At 34.8% G+C, this 18462-nt stretch overlaps 1 protein-coding gene across 4 annotated transcripts in view; it reads right to left on the bottom strand.

Moving 5' to 3' along the window:
* Window positions 1-18462, bottom strand: part of LOC145686459 (uncharacterized) — a 201606-nt gene that overhangs the window by 111220 nt on the left and 71924 nt on the right. For all 4 annotated transcript variants that reach the window (XM_081759778.1, XM_081759781.1, XM_081759779.1 and 1 more), the window contains 3 exons: window positions 14633-14952; window positions 12740-12889; window positions 5675-5772 (listed from right to left, as the gene is read on the bottom strand). In XM_081759778.1, coding sequence (XP_081615904.1) covers window positions 5675-5772; window positions 12740-12889; window positions 14633-14952 — 568 coding nt within the window. The remainder of the gene's footprint in view (window positions 1-5674; window positions 5773-12739; window positions 12890-14632; window positions 14953-18462) is intronic.

Genomic DNA, 18462 nt, shown 5'->3' with positions numbered 1-18462 from the left:
AGTCAAATTTCAAGAGGCCCTATTTTGAATTTGAAAACTGTGGATGATGGTCCTTATCAACATAAAGGAAGTCACGCATACGCAATCCGAAAGTGCATATTTCATTAATGTTCAATGGGTGTACAGATTATTCCCTGCAGGGTGAAATTCCCAGACATACCATCAACCGAATTTTGAAATATGCTCTGACTTTATGATTGGTCTAAAGTAGGCAAACGATAACCACTGATAGCAGTGAACACGGAATCCTTTGGCGCGATGTCGGAAGTGTTAAGGATCGTCAGCAGCACGGTTTCTCGTACTCAGAAAAACACATGGTACGATGTTTTCCTTCACGTTTATAAGTGAAGAAATCGTGAAATATACCGTGACAAAATACATATCATCACACGTTATTCCAAGCACAAAAAAACATGGAGCTGCTGGTTCCTAACACTTCCGACTTCCCTCCGAAGCACTGAATGTTCATTGTTGTCACGATTTACCTCCTGCCTCCTTTGAACTCTTCTTGAAATGAGGGTATATCTAAAAACTATATTGAAGCTTATCTGAGAATTACACCCTGTAAGGAATACCTTCAATACCTATTGACAATTAATGAAATATGCACTTTTGGATTATGTATGCGTGACTTCCTTTACGCTGATAAGAACCACCATCTACATTCTTTCGAATTCGAAATAGGGCCTCTTGAAATTTGGCTTTTTCGCGCTTTTGGACAGCCCTAGCTCTGAAACTATGCACTTTTCGATATAGGTCTGTATGATTTTTTCTCATCTATTACAGTTTGTCGGTATAGTTCATTAACACCCTATATATATATATATATATATATATATATATATATATATATATATATATATATATATATATATATATGGACAGAGAGAGAGTAGATAAATACATATAATTCTCTTAGGAAACAAACCGTACAAGGTAGACAAAAGCATTTATTTTTTTTTACTGTATATCACAAGTGACAGGAAGAGACCTACATAGCATACTAATACAAGGTGGTGTGACGAAATTACGTACTACTGCAAACATCTCAGAAACAAATTATCCAACATAGATGGTTGTCAAAAAGCATTGGAAAGATCTTAATCCAGCAATGGATCGACAAGTGTTGATAATGATATGTATGCGTTTCAAATATAAATAACCCTCATCACTACACTCATGTGATTCCAGTTTTCATTCTGAATATCTGAGCATTTGAGATTAAGAAATAAATCGCTTATACTTTGTTCTACCGAATCAAAAGTTTAACCCTTTAGCTGTGAGAATTTCTAAAATCAAAGATAGTTAAACTGAAATTTAATGTTCCTGGATATAACTGGATAAAATTTACTGTTATGTCTGTGTATAACAAACGGTTATGCTAACTCGAAATATTTTAACAACTAGCGAACCGGTCGGAACCGACTGAATAGTAGCACTGTCTGCAACCGACCTTTTCATTTATTTCATCCCTGTTAAGACTACACTGTGGTGGGTACCGAATATTTCAGTACAGATTAGTAATTTTCAACTTACTTCATATCACGACCCCTTTTATTACACTCTCTTGTCAGTGACCCTTATAAGCACTTTCTTGGTTGTAATAAGCTTTTTAGGTAGATTTTAAAATCTGCCTACTATGAAGATCTCACACAATCTATCACATACATGTTGAAATAAAAGTCCTCCCACACTTGCGTGCTGAGAATGGTTGAGGAAGAATGATGAAACTTGAAAGTGGTCTGACACATCAGATGATACTATCAAGCTTCATGGCGGCCACCTTTGATTGCAATTCAAAATTTTAAATGCAAAGGGAGTCATGTTATATGCTTTAAGGCTAGAATTTTACCGGAAAGCAAACGTTTCGTGGAGGTGGATGGGATGTTAGTTGGAAAATTTGATTACTATTTCAGAGCACTGATGCTAATAAATTTTAAAATAATAAATTTTCGAAAAGTAATATTTGAAGCACACTTCAAGTTTTATTAACTTTAGAATATTTTCTGCAAGCCTATGTAATTGGTTGCTTTTTTCAAGTCAACAATTTATTGAAGAAAAGTAATATTTTGGGCGTTCAGAGCATAATACTATAGAGGATATCAGACTTAGCGCCTATTTTGAATTCTCCCTGTATGTTGTTGTTATTCTTCAAACAAGAAATTGTAATTATTAAATAATAAAGAAGAGACTTCACTATGTTGTCACCTCATCCCAATACAAATTCATGCTTACCATTCTCTTCCTAGTTTCTGTAACTTCATCAAAACAAACTCAGCCACGCCGTTTCAGCAATTAACAAACTTCCCTATTGACCAAGATAATTTTGATGAGCTAGTCACCCACGTGCGGAGCACCAGGAAGAAGCGAAATCAGGGAAGTAGAACAAAACGAGGGGACACGGGACCCTCGAGGTGAGAAGTGTGACAGGGGCCGCCAGAAACACACTTTGGACCGCTATTCAGAAGAGTCGTCCTAACAGCAATTGACAGACGTTCGGTACGTCTGGGCCCTCACCATCCACTGCATGACAGAGGTGTCATTCCGAAGAGGCCAGGACATCTGGGAGCTGTTGCCCTGAGGTCGAGAGGTTCTTCATTCTCGAACGTGAGATCCGGGATCGATACCAGACGGAAACACTCAACGGATTGGAGGATAAGGCTTCACCCGATATTTGAAGAGGCTCATCACATCGAAATGGCTGAGGTACAGTAAGACCCTTTCCTTTCCTAACCTTTGCGTCTCTGTGATCTCTTCTATTAGAAAACATGCATTTCATTTCATTCATCCCCTATTAATTACTTCAGCGCTGTACTCCTCAGATCTCTACAATAGATCCAAGTCCATTTTCAATAAGGTTCAATTTTGCTTAGCAAATGAATTCTTTTTCAAAACGTAATATCTTCGCAGTCAAAAGTCCGAAATAAATGTAACTAAAACAACGTGAAATGGCGATCAAAGTCTGTATTTATTCGGTATAATGACTTCATATTTTTTTCTGTGGACTTTGAGCAACAAAGAGTTTCTAAATCTGCATTACTGCTCGCAAAATCTGAAATTCAGGCAAGGGGGCGGATGACCTCTAAACGGACGCCCCTCTCTAGCGATAATCATATAAAACTCTAGATTGAACCTTGTTACGTAGTTTTCTTTCTTTCATTTCCGATTCGTTCTCTCTCTAAAGTATGTATGCATGAAGACTGAGAACCAACATGTGCTGTATCAACGAATGCTTGCAATATTTCAGAACCACAATTTAGCAAAGAACCCTTTGTTTGTTTTCTGAATACAACACAAAAACTTGTTTCCATGATAACTGCTTTATTTATTTTTTTTTTAAATATCAGTTCTATAAGTAGTCAAACCTTCCACGACACTTTTCCGCAAGTTAACTCATAAGCATTTAAACAATACAATAAACATTAAAAACAAGGGAAAAAAAGAGAGAAAATAAATTGTAGATCATCACATTCACCTGCTGTAGCTATGAGAAATCATCAAAACATTCACGTGGGAAGAAAATTGTCTTTTGAATGAGAAGTACTTTTAGACAATCTTCTTTCTTTGACAGATTTTGATACAAAAATAAACATATGTTTAAAACAAGTCTTAAAAATACAAGTGTTTAAAACAAAATGTTTAAGACGTATATAAAATCTGTTTTAAACAAAATCAATTGTTTAAAACAAGTTTTAATCATTTGTTTTAAACAAAACAACGCTGTCAACAACTTAGGGTGATGTATGCCGTGTGACGAAAGGAAGTCACACTGAACATTTGTAACAGTATGTACCAAACTTGGACAGTTTCTGTATATTTTCGTGTATCACTCGTTACTGTATGGCTTCTACATCTTCCAACTCGATTAATCATTTCCATCTCTTTGTATATTACTTCAATTAGTTTGTATTATTGTTCAGTTTGTTTACGTTTTCATCTATAATAGGACATCCTAGGTTAGAATCCTTAGGTCTGGCATCCCATTATTCTCAGGGTTTCCTCAGCCCTACCATGTGAATGACAGAAAGAATGACCACTTAGTATATAGGCTTTGGTAGACTTCCTTTAAAACATCCATGTACCTTCCACTGTTCACGTTTTCAATGTAAAACAGCCTTCTAGTTATATATGAAACACTGTACATAAATCAAAAATTAAGTTCTTAATACCCTGACGAAAAATAATACTGCTATCCGTGTCAGTAGAGTTGCTTGTACTGTCGATTACATAACATGTTAGGTCATGTGGGCTTACGTCACCAACAAAGCCGTTAAGAAGTAACACTTTGGAAGAAAACCTACACTTTTCCCTTAAACTCTGGTTATCGAAACTTCTATTAGATTTATTGTACAGTAGTCTGAATAAGTGCAACAGTATTGTATGTAATGTTAATCTGTAGAAAAAAAATCACAACTTACGTATCAAACTGTACTTTAATTCTGCTCTCTGTTTTCAATTATCTCTGTTGCTTCTCTAGCTATTGGAAATATAATAATAATAATAATAATAATAATAATAATAATAATAATTATATTATTATTATTATTATTATTATTATTATTATTATTATTATTCCTACTTCCTCGAATGTTATTTTGCATTTGTGTGGTGTTTGCGGGTTGAAAAATGACGAAATGTAAAGCCCTTGTACTTCTTAATGTAAAGCACTTGTACTCGAAGAACTCTTCTTTTGAATGATATACTACTGCAAAAACTTTGCACTGCAACTTCTTTTGTAATGACACATGAAATGTAGAACTAGTATTATAGAACTGTGTTCAGCATTGATAAAATTCGTAAAAATCCTGTTGTGAATATAACTTTACAATATTATATAAATTTCAACTTACAACTCAATTGCTTCTGATTCCTATTAAGGGAAACACATGCCGATATGTATTTTCTCAGTACTTTTAATTTCAAAATCATGAACCTTCCGAAGATTCCTTTGATTTGCACTAGCATTAAACTGTTACAGAAAACTTGAAATCAACTGCCGATATCCATTATCGATAATAGTGTTTCTTTTGTTTCTGTTACAAGGTCCAACCGACTTATTGAATTTTTAATTAGTAACCAAACCTAGACAATTTTTACTGTTATTTCTGAGTCATTTTATTTACCTAGGTAGTTCTGAGAAATGTTCTGTTTTCAAATTGATGAATAAAGTTGATTTTGTTTAAGTTGCACCTTATTAATGTATTATTTATTACATAAATAAATAAATACTGATCTGTTTGCTTGTTAAAAATGTTATTTAATACGCAATCCGGTTGCCTATATCAGTTCCTTTTGAAGAACGTTAATCACTGTCTGACTCTCATTTATTTCGGTTTCTTCAGAGCTCCCTGAATGGTGTTTAGTAACTTTCAAAAGAGACCTACGAAAACCATTTAAAAAAATTAAGAAACAGAGATTCTACAGCAACGGGATTAAGGTGTTGCGAGAAAATAACAGAAGGTCATCGAGCAAAATGTTGCATATGTGGTTTCATTGTGTTATTTTCAAATCTCAGGCATAATAAATGTATTTTCAATTGTGAATTCCAAACGCTCAATACTTTTTAGACAACCTGATACTTATTTCGTAAAGCCACGTTTGTATATTCAGCAATACAGAAATATTAACTGTAAAATTAAATCATCTTAAGTTATTATATAAGAAAAGTTCTTACATTCTCTAGTGCAACAGAAAATGCTTCTCTTATATACTCATCTCTTGTTCCTCGTTTCAGCAAAAGCTCCACCAAATCTGATCTATTATTCTGAGCAGCTATAAAAAGAAGTGGCACATAAATAGTACAACAGAATTCATTTAGGATGTTCATACATATACGATATTTTCATACAAGTAATACACATAATATTATCATTCACTTATCATTTGTTCTAGATGAAGATAAATTTCGTTTGTACCTACTTATATTGAGCATCTTTGTATTTAAGCAAACAAATTCACATGAAAATTTACGTCATGTTCGGCATAATGTTAGTTGTGACAGATCTTTAATCCTTTGCTATTTAATAAAACTTCATTAATATTTTATTAACAACTATTTTTAAATTAGTTTAGTTTTGTAAATAACATTTGTATTAATGTATGACCAACATATTTCTTACTTTCATTTCTATTAGACATTAGTATTCAGTTCAAAGTCTTTTTCTTGATTCTTTATTATTTATAACAGTATCTTTCGATGCTTACTTGCTATCCCCCCTCTCCCTTTAAATGTTTTCATGTACAGTCAGAAACAATATTTAGTACAGGTTGGAGCTATGATTTCTTATACCTCCAACCTCTACTTAATATTATTTCTTTGACTGTATATTATGTAGAACTAGTCGTTAACTATGTGTCCTTATTTCATTTTTTAAAGTGGAAATAGTAATGAATTTCGTACTCACTACCGTACCCAAATGTGTTTTATATATATGTATACAGGGTGAACCAATTAAAGTGATCCTTCCTTGTAACTTCTGAACTAATTCACAGGAAAAAGACGAAATTTGATACCAAGCGAATATCAAGAGAAAAACTTAGTTTGACATAAGTTTGAAAAACTTGGCAATACGAAAGACTAGCCAAATATGATGTAAAACTAAAACTTACAATACCAGATTTAGTATTTGATATTACCAATTAAGGATGCTACAGTGTCATAAACATCCAAATTATAGAGGACTCTATAATAAAAGAAATACTGACCACAGTTTCAACACACACTGTATTATAAACTTTAATGTGTTACAGTTTCGGATATCTACCGTATTCTTCATCAGACACTATAGAACATAAATGAAGATATATATATATATATGATCATCCTTATGAAAAAGTCTACGGTCTATTGGCTGAAGCTTTCAGGCAACCCCGTAGTCCCCATGTCCATTTTTCTGCCAATCACGTGCCGCCACTTTTGGTCCTTATAAGGGCCTTTTTCAATTCCATCTTCCTATCTATGCTATCCAAAATTCTCTGCCATAATTCATTGATAGGTAAGTCACCTGTCCAATTCATCAGCTTATCTCTTCCTGCCTTCTTTATCCAATCCGCTTCTTTCCATTTCCTTCTTGTCATTTTCTCCTCTTATCTACTACAGTTTTACCCCACTTAATTTAGTTCATCCCACGTAACACATTATAGTTTATAATACAGTGTGTGTTGAAGCTTTGGTTAGTATTTCTTTTGATACAATATCCAATCTACAGCCATGGATAGTGTTATTATAGACTCTACAATAGTAATACAGCAACTGGACAATGTGATGCAGATGCAATGTAACTTAGTATCGGAAGCTATGACCATAATATCATGCATTTCAAATAAATAAGAACAAAATTAGGGGAACTGAAAATTTGTCTTTTTTTATAAGGGCTTCATTTTGAAAAAGTGTTGAGATAAGTATCTTATCCAAGGAATTATATGGTTATCAAAGGACTAAACATCATAATACTGTTTACAGCAATCTGACATTTCAAACCAATTCGAGGTATGATAAACATTGCTTAAAATTGTGTAATTACATCTAAGAAATAATATTGCTATAATGTTAAATGTAAAAGCAAAGGAAAGGAACAATCATTTTTAAAACTTTTCACAATATGTCATTTTAAGCAATGTTGCGAATATTCCTATTTATTTGAAATGCATCATATCATGGAATCAGACACTAAGTTGCTTTGGATATACATCGTTCTGTTCATTTTAGTTGCTTTATTTTCAGTGGAATATTTTCCCCCTCTTAATATTTGCTTGGAACCAAATTTCGTATTTTTCTGTGAATTAGTTCAGAGGTTAAAAGGACAGGTCACTTTAAGAGTTCCACTCTTGTATATATTTCTCTTAGTCATGCCACATAACATTGGCCACAAGAACATGTTACTTCCTACACCCGAAGAACAAAGCAGATCCTTGTAGTAATTCTCAAATCAGACATTATTTTTCAAGACTGCTTCCAGTTTTATACTTGACTTTTAATCCTAATTAATCTCATATTTTCCGAAGTTTGGTAGATATTCTAAGTCACAGATTGTGAGAAGTGGTAATAGCCACAATAGCAAATCAAAGAAAATTTTCATATTCATAACAAAAATAAGAAAGAAACTACGAAAGCTTTCTCGAGGATCACGCTCCTCATTATCACCTTCAACAGGCTTGAAAAGGGTTAAAAGTTAAATGTTAAAAACATATGGAATGGTGAAGGGATGAAAGATGATTCAAAGGTAACTAAATTACCTTTTATTCATTCACCTTTCCACGTGTTTTTTACCGTTAAAGTTTCTTTGACAGATTTATTGAACTGATGATGATGACGGTGATCTTTTCGAAGATAATATCCTGATAAGGGATAAATATGAGCTGCATACCACAGCTTCGCCGACATAAGTATTAAGGTACCAAATACGAGGTATAAGGTCTAAATCACGTCCTTTCATTGTTGCAACTTCACATTGTAAACTGTGCAGAATGGGAGTCCACACACCATCATACCGAGCCGTAACATGTTTAATAAAAACAATGCTCAACCCCTTTGAGTTAATCCACTGTAGCTATAAGTTGTGTTATCTGACACTCAAGTAAAAGTGACCAATTGCCAAAATCATCATTTTCATTTTGGGTATAATTTACCTACATGCCCTAAATGTTGGTCCAAAATTTGCAGCATGGTAGTGAACTGCAGATGGGATGTAAAACTCACTGTCAAGTCATGTGCGTAAGCTTGAACGTTGAGTTGTGAAATGAAGACGTACTGTCCTGATTAACTCTTGTCAGACGATATAAAAAAGGATCAAGAATGAATGTACAGAGAAGCGCTGATAGCGGGCATCCCTGTCTCAACCTCGACGATGCGATACAGGAGAAGAGGCAAAGCTATTAACAAATGGTTACCGTCACCATTAGAAAGATTGCAAAAGATCACGAAATCTTGGCAGAAAATTGTAACATTTCAAAATCTGGTATAAATACACATGGCCGACAGTGTCAAAAATACGTTGAAAATCCAAGGAAAAAACTGCAGCTTTCTGTTGAGATACTTGAAATTAACGTATAAGATCATGTGAAGTCAAAAATTGAAATTAACTTATAAGATCATGCAAAGTCAAAAACGTTGAATAAACATTCCTTGTTTTGTGAAAGACAGCTTGATGTGGGCTACAGATAAAAGAGAATAATTTTTTAATTCTGGAGACTATGATCTTAAGAAAAAGTTTGAGATCATTATTAAGAAGTGTAACATATCTGAATTGGTCAGTTGTATTCGCTTTCATAATCTTAGGTATGAGTACTACACCATCATTGTGGGTAAGTAAAGGGTGATGTCACCAATCATTATACAGGGTGTTAATGAACTATACCGACAAACTGTAAGAGGTGATTCCTCACATCAAAATAAGAGATAAAGTTCATATCAACCTATGGCGAAAAATGCATAGTTTCAGAGCTAGGGCTGTCCAAAATCGAGAAAAAGATAAATTTCAATAGGCCCTATTTTGAATTCCAGAAATTGTGGATGGTGGTTCTTATCAGCGTAAAGGAAGTTACGTATACACAATCCAAAAATGCATATTTTATCAATTGTCAATAGGTGTAGAGGGTATTCCCTACAGGGTGTAGTTCTCAGATATATTTTCAATAGAGTTTTCAGATTTACTCTGATTTCAAGAAGGATCCAAAGTAGGCAGATGGTAGACCTTGACAACAATGAACATCCAATGCTTCCGAAGGAAGGCGAAAGTGTTAGGAACAAGCAGCTCCATGTTTTTTTGTGTTCGGAATAACATGTGATGATATGTATTTCGTCAGGTATATTTCACGTTTTCTTCACTTTTAAGCCTGAAAGGCAACATCGCAGCATACGTTTTCCCGAGTACAAGAAGCCGTGCTGCTGACGATCCTTAACACTTCCGACATCGCGCTAAAGGATTCCGTGTTCACTGCTATCAAGGCTTATCGTTTGCCTGCTTTGGACCAATCTTAAAGTCAGAGCATATCTCAAAATTCGGTTGATTGCATGCCTGGAAATTTCAACCTGCAGGGAATAATCTGTACACCCATTGAACATTAATGAAATGTGCAGTTTTGGACTGCGTATGTATGATTTTCTTTACGCTGATAAGGACCACTATCCACAGTTTTTCAAATTCGAAATAGGACCACTTGAAATTTGGCTTTTTCGCGATTTTGGACAGCCCTAGCTCTGAAACTATGCACTTTTCGCCATAGGTCCATATGAACTTTTTCTCTTATTTTGATGTAAGGAATCACCTCTTAAAGTTTGTCGGTATAGTTCATTAACACCCTGTATATTTCAGAAAGAATGGACCAAGAATATTCTCAAGTCATTTTGTAGCAACCATATGAGAGGCCATTAGAATCTGGACATGAAGTGAGGTGAGTTTGTTTCAGAAAGCTCAGAATTTCTTCACTTGCAATAAGAACCAGTAATTAATCGGAAACGGCAAGGCGTGCACTAATGGGAGTAGTAGTTCCAAATTCAGGTAATGAGGAAAAATCACACTGAAATGGAAGAAGTGATGCGATACGATAAGATGCACTTAAGATACGCAGCATATCATTAACATCATGAATTTCAGCCTGCGTCGGAGAATATAGAGTAGTAATATAACGATCAGCCTTTCGCTTGTGTTTTTGAATATAATGATAAAATGAATTCCTTTCTCTAATAGTATGAGCTCCTATCCGTAAACTTACAGAATATCGTGCAATGTCCATTTGTTGCAAGCGATTTAATTGGGCTATCATCTTAATCTCCGTCCGTTGGACGGGGAACTTTCAGTAACCGTAATTCATTAATCAAAGCGTAATAATATTCCTGCATGCACTCATGATCTCGTAAAAATTCTTGCCTATGGTACTGGAAAAGCTTTTTACATTCCTGTTTATTATATTTGTTCCACCACTGATGAATGCTAGGAAAATATTTCTTCGGGGTAAGCCGGCATCGCCATTTGTTGAGTTGAAGATTTATCTTCGAATAATTTGTCCCCAATATTGGTAATACCCCAGTGCATGTTTCAAAGTTAACAGAACGGAAACAATATTGGTAATATCCGATGTGCATATTTCAAAGTTAACAGAATGGCAACGTAATCTGTAAAGGACGACAAACGAATATCAATATCTACTACTCTTGATAAATATTCAGCAGGAAGATACCACCTGTCGAGATGTGATTGGTATTCCGAAGATACGTACGTAAATTTGGGAAAAAAAGATCAGATACGCCACCAGACATCTTTTACCTGGAAACCGGTAATCATACATTGAGCTACTATGCACTGTTGGTAGTTAGCACTCGTATCCCGGGCTTGTAAAACACAATTGAAGCCATCGGTAAATATAAGATGATGGTCCGCGTCACCTGAATTGGCATGTGGCATCAGCCAATAAGCTCGCAGTGCGCTGTTACTAAACCTTAAGGGAGGAATCTAATCATTTCATAATTATCCACAAATACGAAAAAAATCAATTATGAATGATTAAAAAATAAAAATGAAATTTTTGAGTTTTATGTCCCACGGTTATGCCGGTTAGGCTAAAGGAGACGGTGATGATGAGTAATGAATGAAATGGTGGGAGGAAACGGAAGAACCCCGAGAAAACCTACGCACACGGTGTTTGTCCATCCCAAAGTTCACTTGGCGGGAGCAGGGTTTGAACTCGAGGTGAACGCTCTACCATTGAGCCACCGCGGTCCCTATGAATGATTAAATTCCTCCCTGAAGGTTTAGTAACAGCGCACTGCAAGCTTATTGGCTGATGCCACACGCCGATTCGGGTGACGCAGACTATAGTAATGTCGCTTGGTAAAAGTGCAAGTATGTCCGATTAAAATTGCAATCGTTCTAGCCATATTCTTGTGCTTCCGACGTAGAGTATAGGTTCATCACAACATAGACTCAGTCCACGACCACTGGACAAACGTTTAGCATTCGTGAATACGATTCTCTTTTTACATGCTATAGCTGTACCACTGCCATGGTTCCCAATGTTAACACTAACATTGAATGTGGATAAAAAACTAAAGTCATCAAATGTCACTTCTTGAAAGAACGCTATATCGGCATAGGTAATAATATATATATATAAAAGATAAAATTCTATAACGAATGAACGCTCGAGTAGGAGTAAGAAATTTTAAAATCGTGGATTCCACAGAGGCATCTTGTTCATTCTGGGGATTCTTGCACAACTGCCTTGTTTGCAAATATGGTTCGGGGTTATCTCGGGCTGCTGATGGGATCTAGAAATGTGATAGGACAGATCTAGCCACACTTAACCTGCAGGGTCAACGCAAAAGTAGGGAACGTATGATATGTTGAGAGTGGGAGCTTTTGAAGACGAAGTATTAGTTAATGTTGGTAGGTTTAATGCATAGGTCAGTCCCGAGACGCCCATTCTCAAGTCTATATGGTTGGAGAAGGGCCAAATGAACTTAACTGAACACTTGCTATTTACAGACTCTAGAACCAGTTTCTGTTTTGTTGGCTATAGGTCTATCAACTGAAGCCAGGCATCGAAATAGTTATGAGCTAAATGTTTATTGTTCCAGACGTCCCCCGAACAGATTGGTGTATGAAAAGGCCACGTAGGTACCCCATGGCAGTGTTTTTGCTTTGAATATATATATATATATATATATATATATAGAGAGAGAGAGAGAGAGAGAGAGAGAGAGAGAGGTTTTAAAAAGCAGTATTAGATTTTTTTTACTTGCCTTTGTATATGTATGAATGACCATCTGGTGTCCTCTCGTTAACATTCCCACCTCTTTCCAAAAGCCGCTTCACTATTTGTACTGAAATTGACTTCGAAGAAAAGGCAACTAATAAAGGGCTGTAAAGGTCACCATATGCATATAATTTATCTGAAAAGGATACCAAAAAAATTTTTTTTAAACCTTCAGTCTATGTTTAAGTAAAACAACATCGAACTCTTCCTACGTATTCTAGTTTGATCTCTTGTCTTCTAGAAAATGAAGCTTAGGAGTTGTCTGAATTCCCGGTTATTGTTTGCTTTAAACAGTCAGCCTCAAATTTAACTCTTACGTGATATACGACAGATATCTAAGGGATTTGTAGATTGTACTCTACGTGAAAATGTGAATATATATATATATATATATATATATATATATATATATATATATATATGCATCCTGTTGATCTAACACACTCTTAAAAAATTATCTCACTCTTTCGTTTATCAAAAGTTAATTCGCGCTGCAACCAACAGAGAAATCTTGGTTCGACTCAGAACTGATCAACTAACAGAATATGTAAAACAACGGAACTATTTTGAAATAAAAATTAATGTTAAATGCTTGCAATGATTCCCATATTTTATGTAACTAATAACTGATTTTATAAAAACATACATACTGATTTTTCTAAAATACAATATACCATCTAACTACTACAGAAGGAAAGTGTCCGATTCCGAGTCAGGATTTGCAAATTTTAAGGTCCATACATAACGTAAGAAAAGAAGTATATTCTACCTAATCAGGCAGTTTCCCATCTACCATGCACGTACATATATATATATATATATATATATATATATATATATATATATATATATATAGTATGTATAGCAACCTAGGTAGAGAAGTTTCGCAAAACAAGCTAATTTATTTCATAAAATATACTCTACCTAAAAGCTGTGTAAGGAAAAAATGGATTCTGAGAAGTAAAAATCTGTATTTAGAATTCCTTGACTTTTCCATGTTTTTTCAGCTTTTCATGAAATTCTCTGATTTTTTTTCACGACTGTTTTTATGTGCAAGCTGAATTCCCTGAATTTTCTAGGTTTTCTAGGATTTTCAGATGGGTAGGAACTCTGCTTGGATTAGACTTCGAGTTAACCTGTGGGTCCACGTCTCATATAGTCTCGGTGCTGAAAGGAACATTAAACTCCAAACTAACTAACAACTCCAAACAAAATAACGGATAGGAAGAAGTAGGAAGAAAAAAAACTTAAGAGAACAGAGAAGTAACTACGAAGCGTCTAGGCAGGCACTACGTTAGAATGCAAGGTCATGTGATGGTGTTACCAGTTTGAAAGCAAACAGATACTAATACAAGAAGAAAAGTGAATGTAAGAATGCACGAGAGCGAGGGAATAATAAACGAAAGGGATAATGTGTATAATAAGAAAAAAAGGATTGAAAAATTAAATATACATACAATGGACCACAAGAGTTCTTTATACCACGCCTGTGCGTAAGTATCCTCAAAATCTTTTCCCCAGACTCTCCCATGTCTCTCAGACGGAAATAAGAAGGCACGTTATTACCTTATCTGCGAACCGCTCCTGGTCTCGACCTTTCATTTTCTATAAACTTCTCTTTTATTTTTGCTATCTTTATTTTGTTAACAATTCTTCGTTAATTTAGTAATACATAATTTCTTGAAAATGTTTGTATCGTACCGTACGACACGTTTATAAACAAGCACACATTGTGATGAATGTTCACAATACACCATTTAAATTTAATCTTTCCCTATTCATATCTTTATGAAAAATCATTATAATGTAGATTTTGATCTGTTACAAATAAGATAAATTGTATCATACAGTTTATATTATATACTTTCATAAAGCATACCTTTTCGTAGAATATATTCAACGCAGTAGAAACTGCCAGAAACGATTGCATGATGAAGAGGTCTCCACGTACGGCAGTCTGGCTGATTAATTGGAAGTCCATGATCTATCAGTATATTCATGCAATGTAACTGAGAAGCTTGTGCTGCATAGTGTAATGGTCTACAGTTCATATCTATTCTGTCTTGCACATCCCATTTCTTCAACAGTTGTCGCAATTCTTTATCATGTCCAAAATAAGCTGCATTACAAAGTTTATGATTCTTGATATGTTGTCTTTGCCCTTCACTGAATTCTGCACTGGGATCAATCTCAGGAAAACTGAAAAGTACGAATGTTCAGTCAAGACCACATTAAGATTATTAATAGAATTAAACGTTATTAGATTACGGCTATTCTGCCACGCAAGGGAAGATATCTATACAAACCACTTTATAAGATGCTTCAAACTAATAGGTGAACAAAACAGCATCTTATATATATATATATATATATATATATATATATATATATATATATATATATATATATGTGTGTGTGTTTACCCTTTATAAAATACTATGTCACAAATTGTGAGCTATTTGCAATACTAATCTCTAGAAAACTCTGTCTACCACTATCCTTTGATTGAATATTAAAAACATAAATAAATAAAACTAAAATAAAATTAGTAAAATGCAATAATGAAATAAAATTTAAAACATTTCTTTTCTTGTCCGAGGTCTGTTTAAAAGTTTCCTCAAAGTACTAGTGACGCTAATGCTCAACTAATAAAATCCCGAAGAACAGACCTTTCTATATTTAATTTATCTTTGATTGTTCGCTTAAATCTATTAATTTATTTTTCACAGTGGTTTAAAGCAGCAGTTTTATTGTGAGAAATGGGAGTTCCTCCTGAACTCTTTCGCGCAATGATTTTTTTACAGTTATTACCGTATTTTAACACCGAAACAATGCATCAAGCGACTTCATTTGACTTTTGGGGCTGAAACACCATCCAATATAACTGTGTACAATTGGGTTTCTGAATTCCACTGTGGATGCATATTTCTCAGCGATGAATTTCATGATGGCCGTCTATCCCGTCTATTGTTGCCAGTAATGTTGACGCTGTGCGTGAAGTGATTGAGAGATCGGCATGTGACATGCAGTGAGATTCAGTCATTCTTGCACTTGACATGGAAACAATACATACGAATTTCCATGGTCATTTAAACGTACCGAAATTTTCAAATTCCACACAACTTGACCGAAGTTCAAAACTAGACTTGTGTCAGTTGGTGCACCGAAATGCTCAAAAAATTCACTCGAGGTCAATTAAATTTGGTGAAATACATCGTTCCTTTAAAATTGCATCTGTTCATACGAACATGACACTAAATAGCTATTTGGGTGTTTCAAAGTGGGCAGAAAGAAACCAAATGATTGCTTGCTTCTCTGGTTACAACGGACATGTGGCAGCCATAACTTTAAAAGATCGAAGGACTGAAAATGTTGAGTGACAGATATCAATTTGTTTGCAAGAGGTCATTAATGAATTGCGTAAAATAAACCCAATCGTCCAATCATTCTTTACGATGACGACGCCAGTTTACAATCAGCACAACGAACTGTTGATTTTTTCCCAGTAAAAATATCGAATTATTGACTCATTGTCCGTACTCATCTGATTTAATACTTGACGATTTTTTTTTCCCTCACATGAAAAATAAGATGCGTGGTGATCGATTTGTGTCGCCTAAAGCAGCTGTTGATGCATTCCGAACAGCGGTTTCTAATGTACTTCTTTAAATTGTTATGAAGAATAAAAGAATAGGCTTTATCAAATAATGAAAGATAATTTAAACATAGATAAACCTATTCTTCCGAATTTTATATTGGTACACTACTAGCATCACTGTAAGTAGTAGTTTGCAGAAGAAGTCCACAGTGTACTCGAAGCAAATGAATATTACCATACGAGAATTTGAGTCGCAAATTCCAACTATTTTTTTTTTTTTTTTTTTTTCATTTCATTTCATTGCAAATTGCTAAATTATGAAATTCAGTCTTTGTTACTTGATTTTAAAGAGGAGTGCTAACAAGGGTGTCCCCATACATAGCACGCCCTCTTCAAAAGCTACATTCCGGTTTCAAAACTTCTTTTCCATGTCTTGTCTGAATCTTGTTTTATGAAACTTGGAACATTTGGTTTGGCATTAAAAAAGCACACAGAAATTTGGCTCAAAGAATGGTGTATATATTTAAAAAAAAAAATAAAAATAAATACAAAAAAACAGAAAGACAAAGAGAAAGAGAGAGAGAGAGAGAGAGAGAGAGAGAGAGAGAGACTTCATTTGAACTAACTTACATAAAGTTTGTTCGCAATACACCACCATTTTAAGTATCCGGATATTTGTAAAGTGAGAGAACAGACAATATTTTTTTAAGTTGTGGGGCGCATCACTATTAATAAATCAGTACGAATGTATAACTGATGAAGAATGACGCACCTACAAATGTATAACGATAAATATTGTATTATAGGCACAAAGCAGAAAGTTCAGTTTATTATTTATAGGTCGATCACATTTAAGACTCAATGGTCGGATGAAATTAATCCTAATATTCACTGAGTATTGATACAATAAATACGCTGATGTACAACTTTATATTGATGTACGACGAGCACATAGGAAGAAAAGCGAGAATCCTGGATAACAGCAGAAATATTGGAAATGAGGAGAAAAGAAGACAGTTCAAGATAAACAATGAAGAGGGATATAGAAGGTGCAGAAATCACTTCAACAGAGAAGTAAAGAAGGCCAGAGAACTGGATAAACAACTTGTGCAAGGAAATTGAGGAAAATACAGTCAAAGGCAATACAGAAACGGCATATGGAAAGGTTAGAAAACAGTTCGGTGAGAAAAAAACAAACGCGCAGACATTATCATAGACAAGAACGGAGCAGCGCTAATAGAAGAGAAGCAGATAACAAGATCGAAGGAATACATTGAAGAACTATAAAAAGGAGACAGAGTGAACGAAGAAGAGATAGAGAAGGCAGAAGACGTTGATGACAATGAATTAGGACCATCAATTTTACAGTGCGAATCTGATAATGCTTTGGAGGAAATTCAACATGGTAAAGCCCCAGGAATAGACCAAATACCAATGGGAGTGATTAAGAATCTCGGAATAGCAACAAAGATGAAACTATTTAATTTTATTAACGAAATGTACATCTCGGGAAAATTACCAAGAGACTTCGAGAAAAGCATATTGGTCCCTAGCCCGAAGAAAAAGGCGCACGGAAATGCGAAGAACACAGAACGTTAAGTTTGCTTTCCCATGCATCAAAAATACTGTGCAAAATTATCGCACAACGAATAAAAAAGAAGGGAAAATCGAAGAACGGCTATCGGAGGACCAGTTTGGATTCAGGAGAAAAGAGGGAACAAGGGAAGCAATACTGAGTCTACGGTTAATCATGGAACAGCACATCAGAATAAACAAACCAACTGTGATAGCATTTGTATATATATAAAGCTTTTGACAACGTAGATTGGAATATCGTGTTCAGAGCGTTGAAGAATCTGAAAGTGGATTACAGAGATAGAAGAATAATATACCAGCTTTACAGGAACCAGACAGCTGTTATAGGAAGAGATCAGAAGGAAGCAAAAATAAGTAAAGGAGTAAGGCAAGGATGTGGACTTTCACCTCTCCTGTTCAACGTCAACACAGAAGAGGTATGAAAGAATTCTTTGATAAAAACGAGAAAGGCGTAAAAGTAAATGGCCGAGTTTTCAGTACAATAAGGTTTGCTGATGACATAGCACTGATAGCGG

Source organism: Thermobia domestica, chromosome 5, assembly GCF_964235325.1.
Source record: "Thermobia domestica chromosome 5, izTheDome1.hap1.1, whole genome shotgun sequence".
Taxonomy (NCBI): domain Eukaryota; kingdom Metazoa; phylum Arthropoda; class Insecta; order Zygentoma; family Lepismatidae; genus Thermobia; species Thermobia domestica.
Note: the sequence above shows the minus strand (reverse complement) of the source record. Positions and strands in the feature narration are given on the sequence as shown.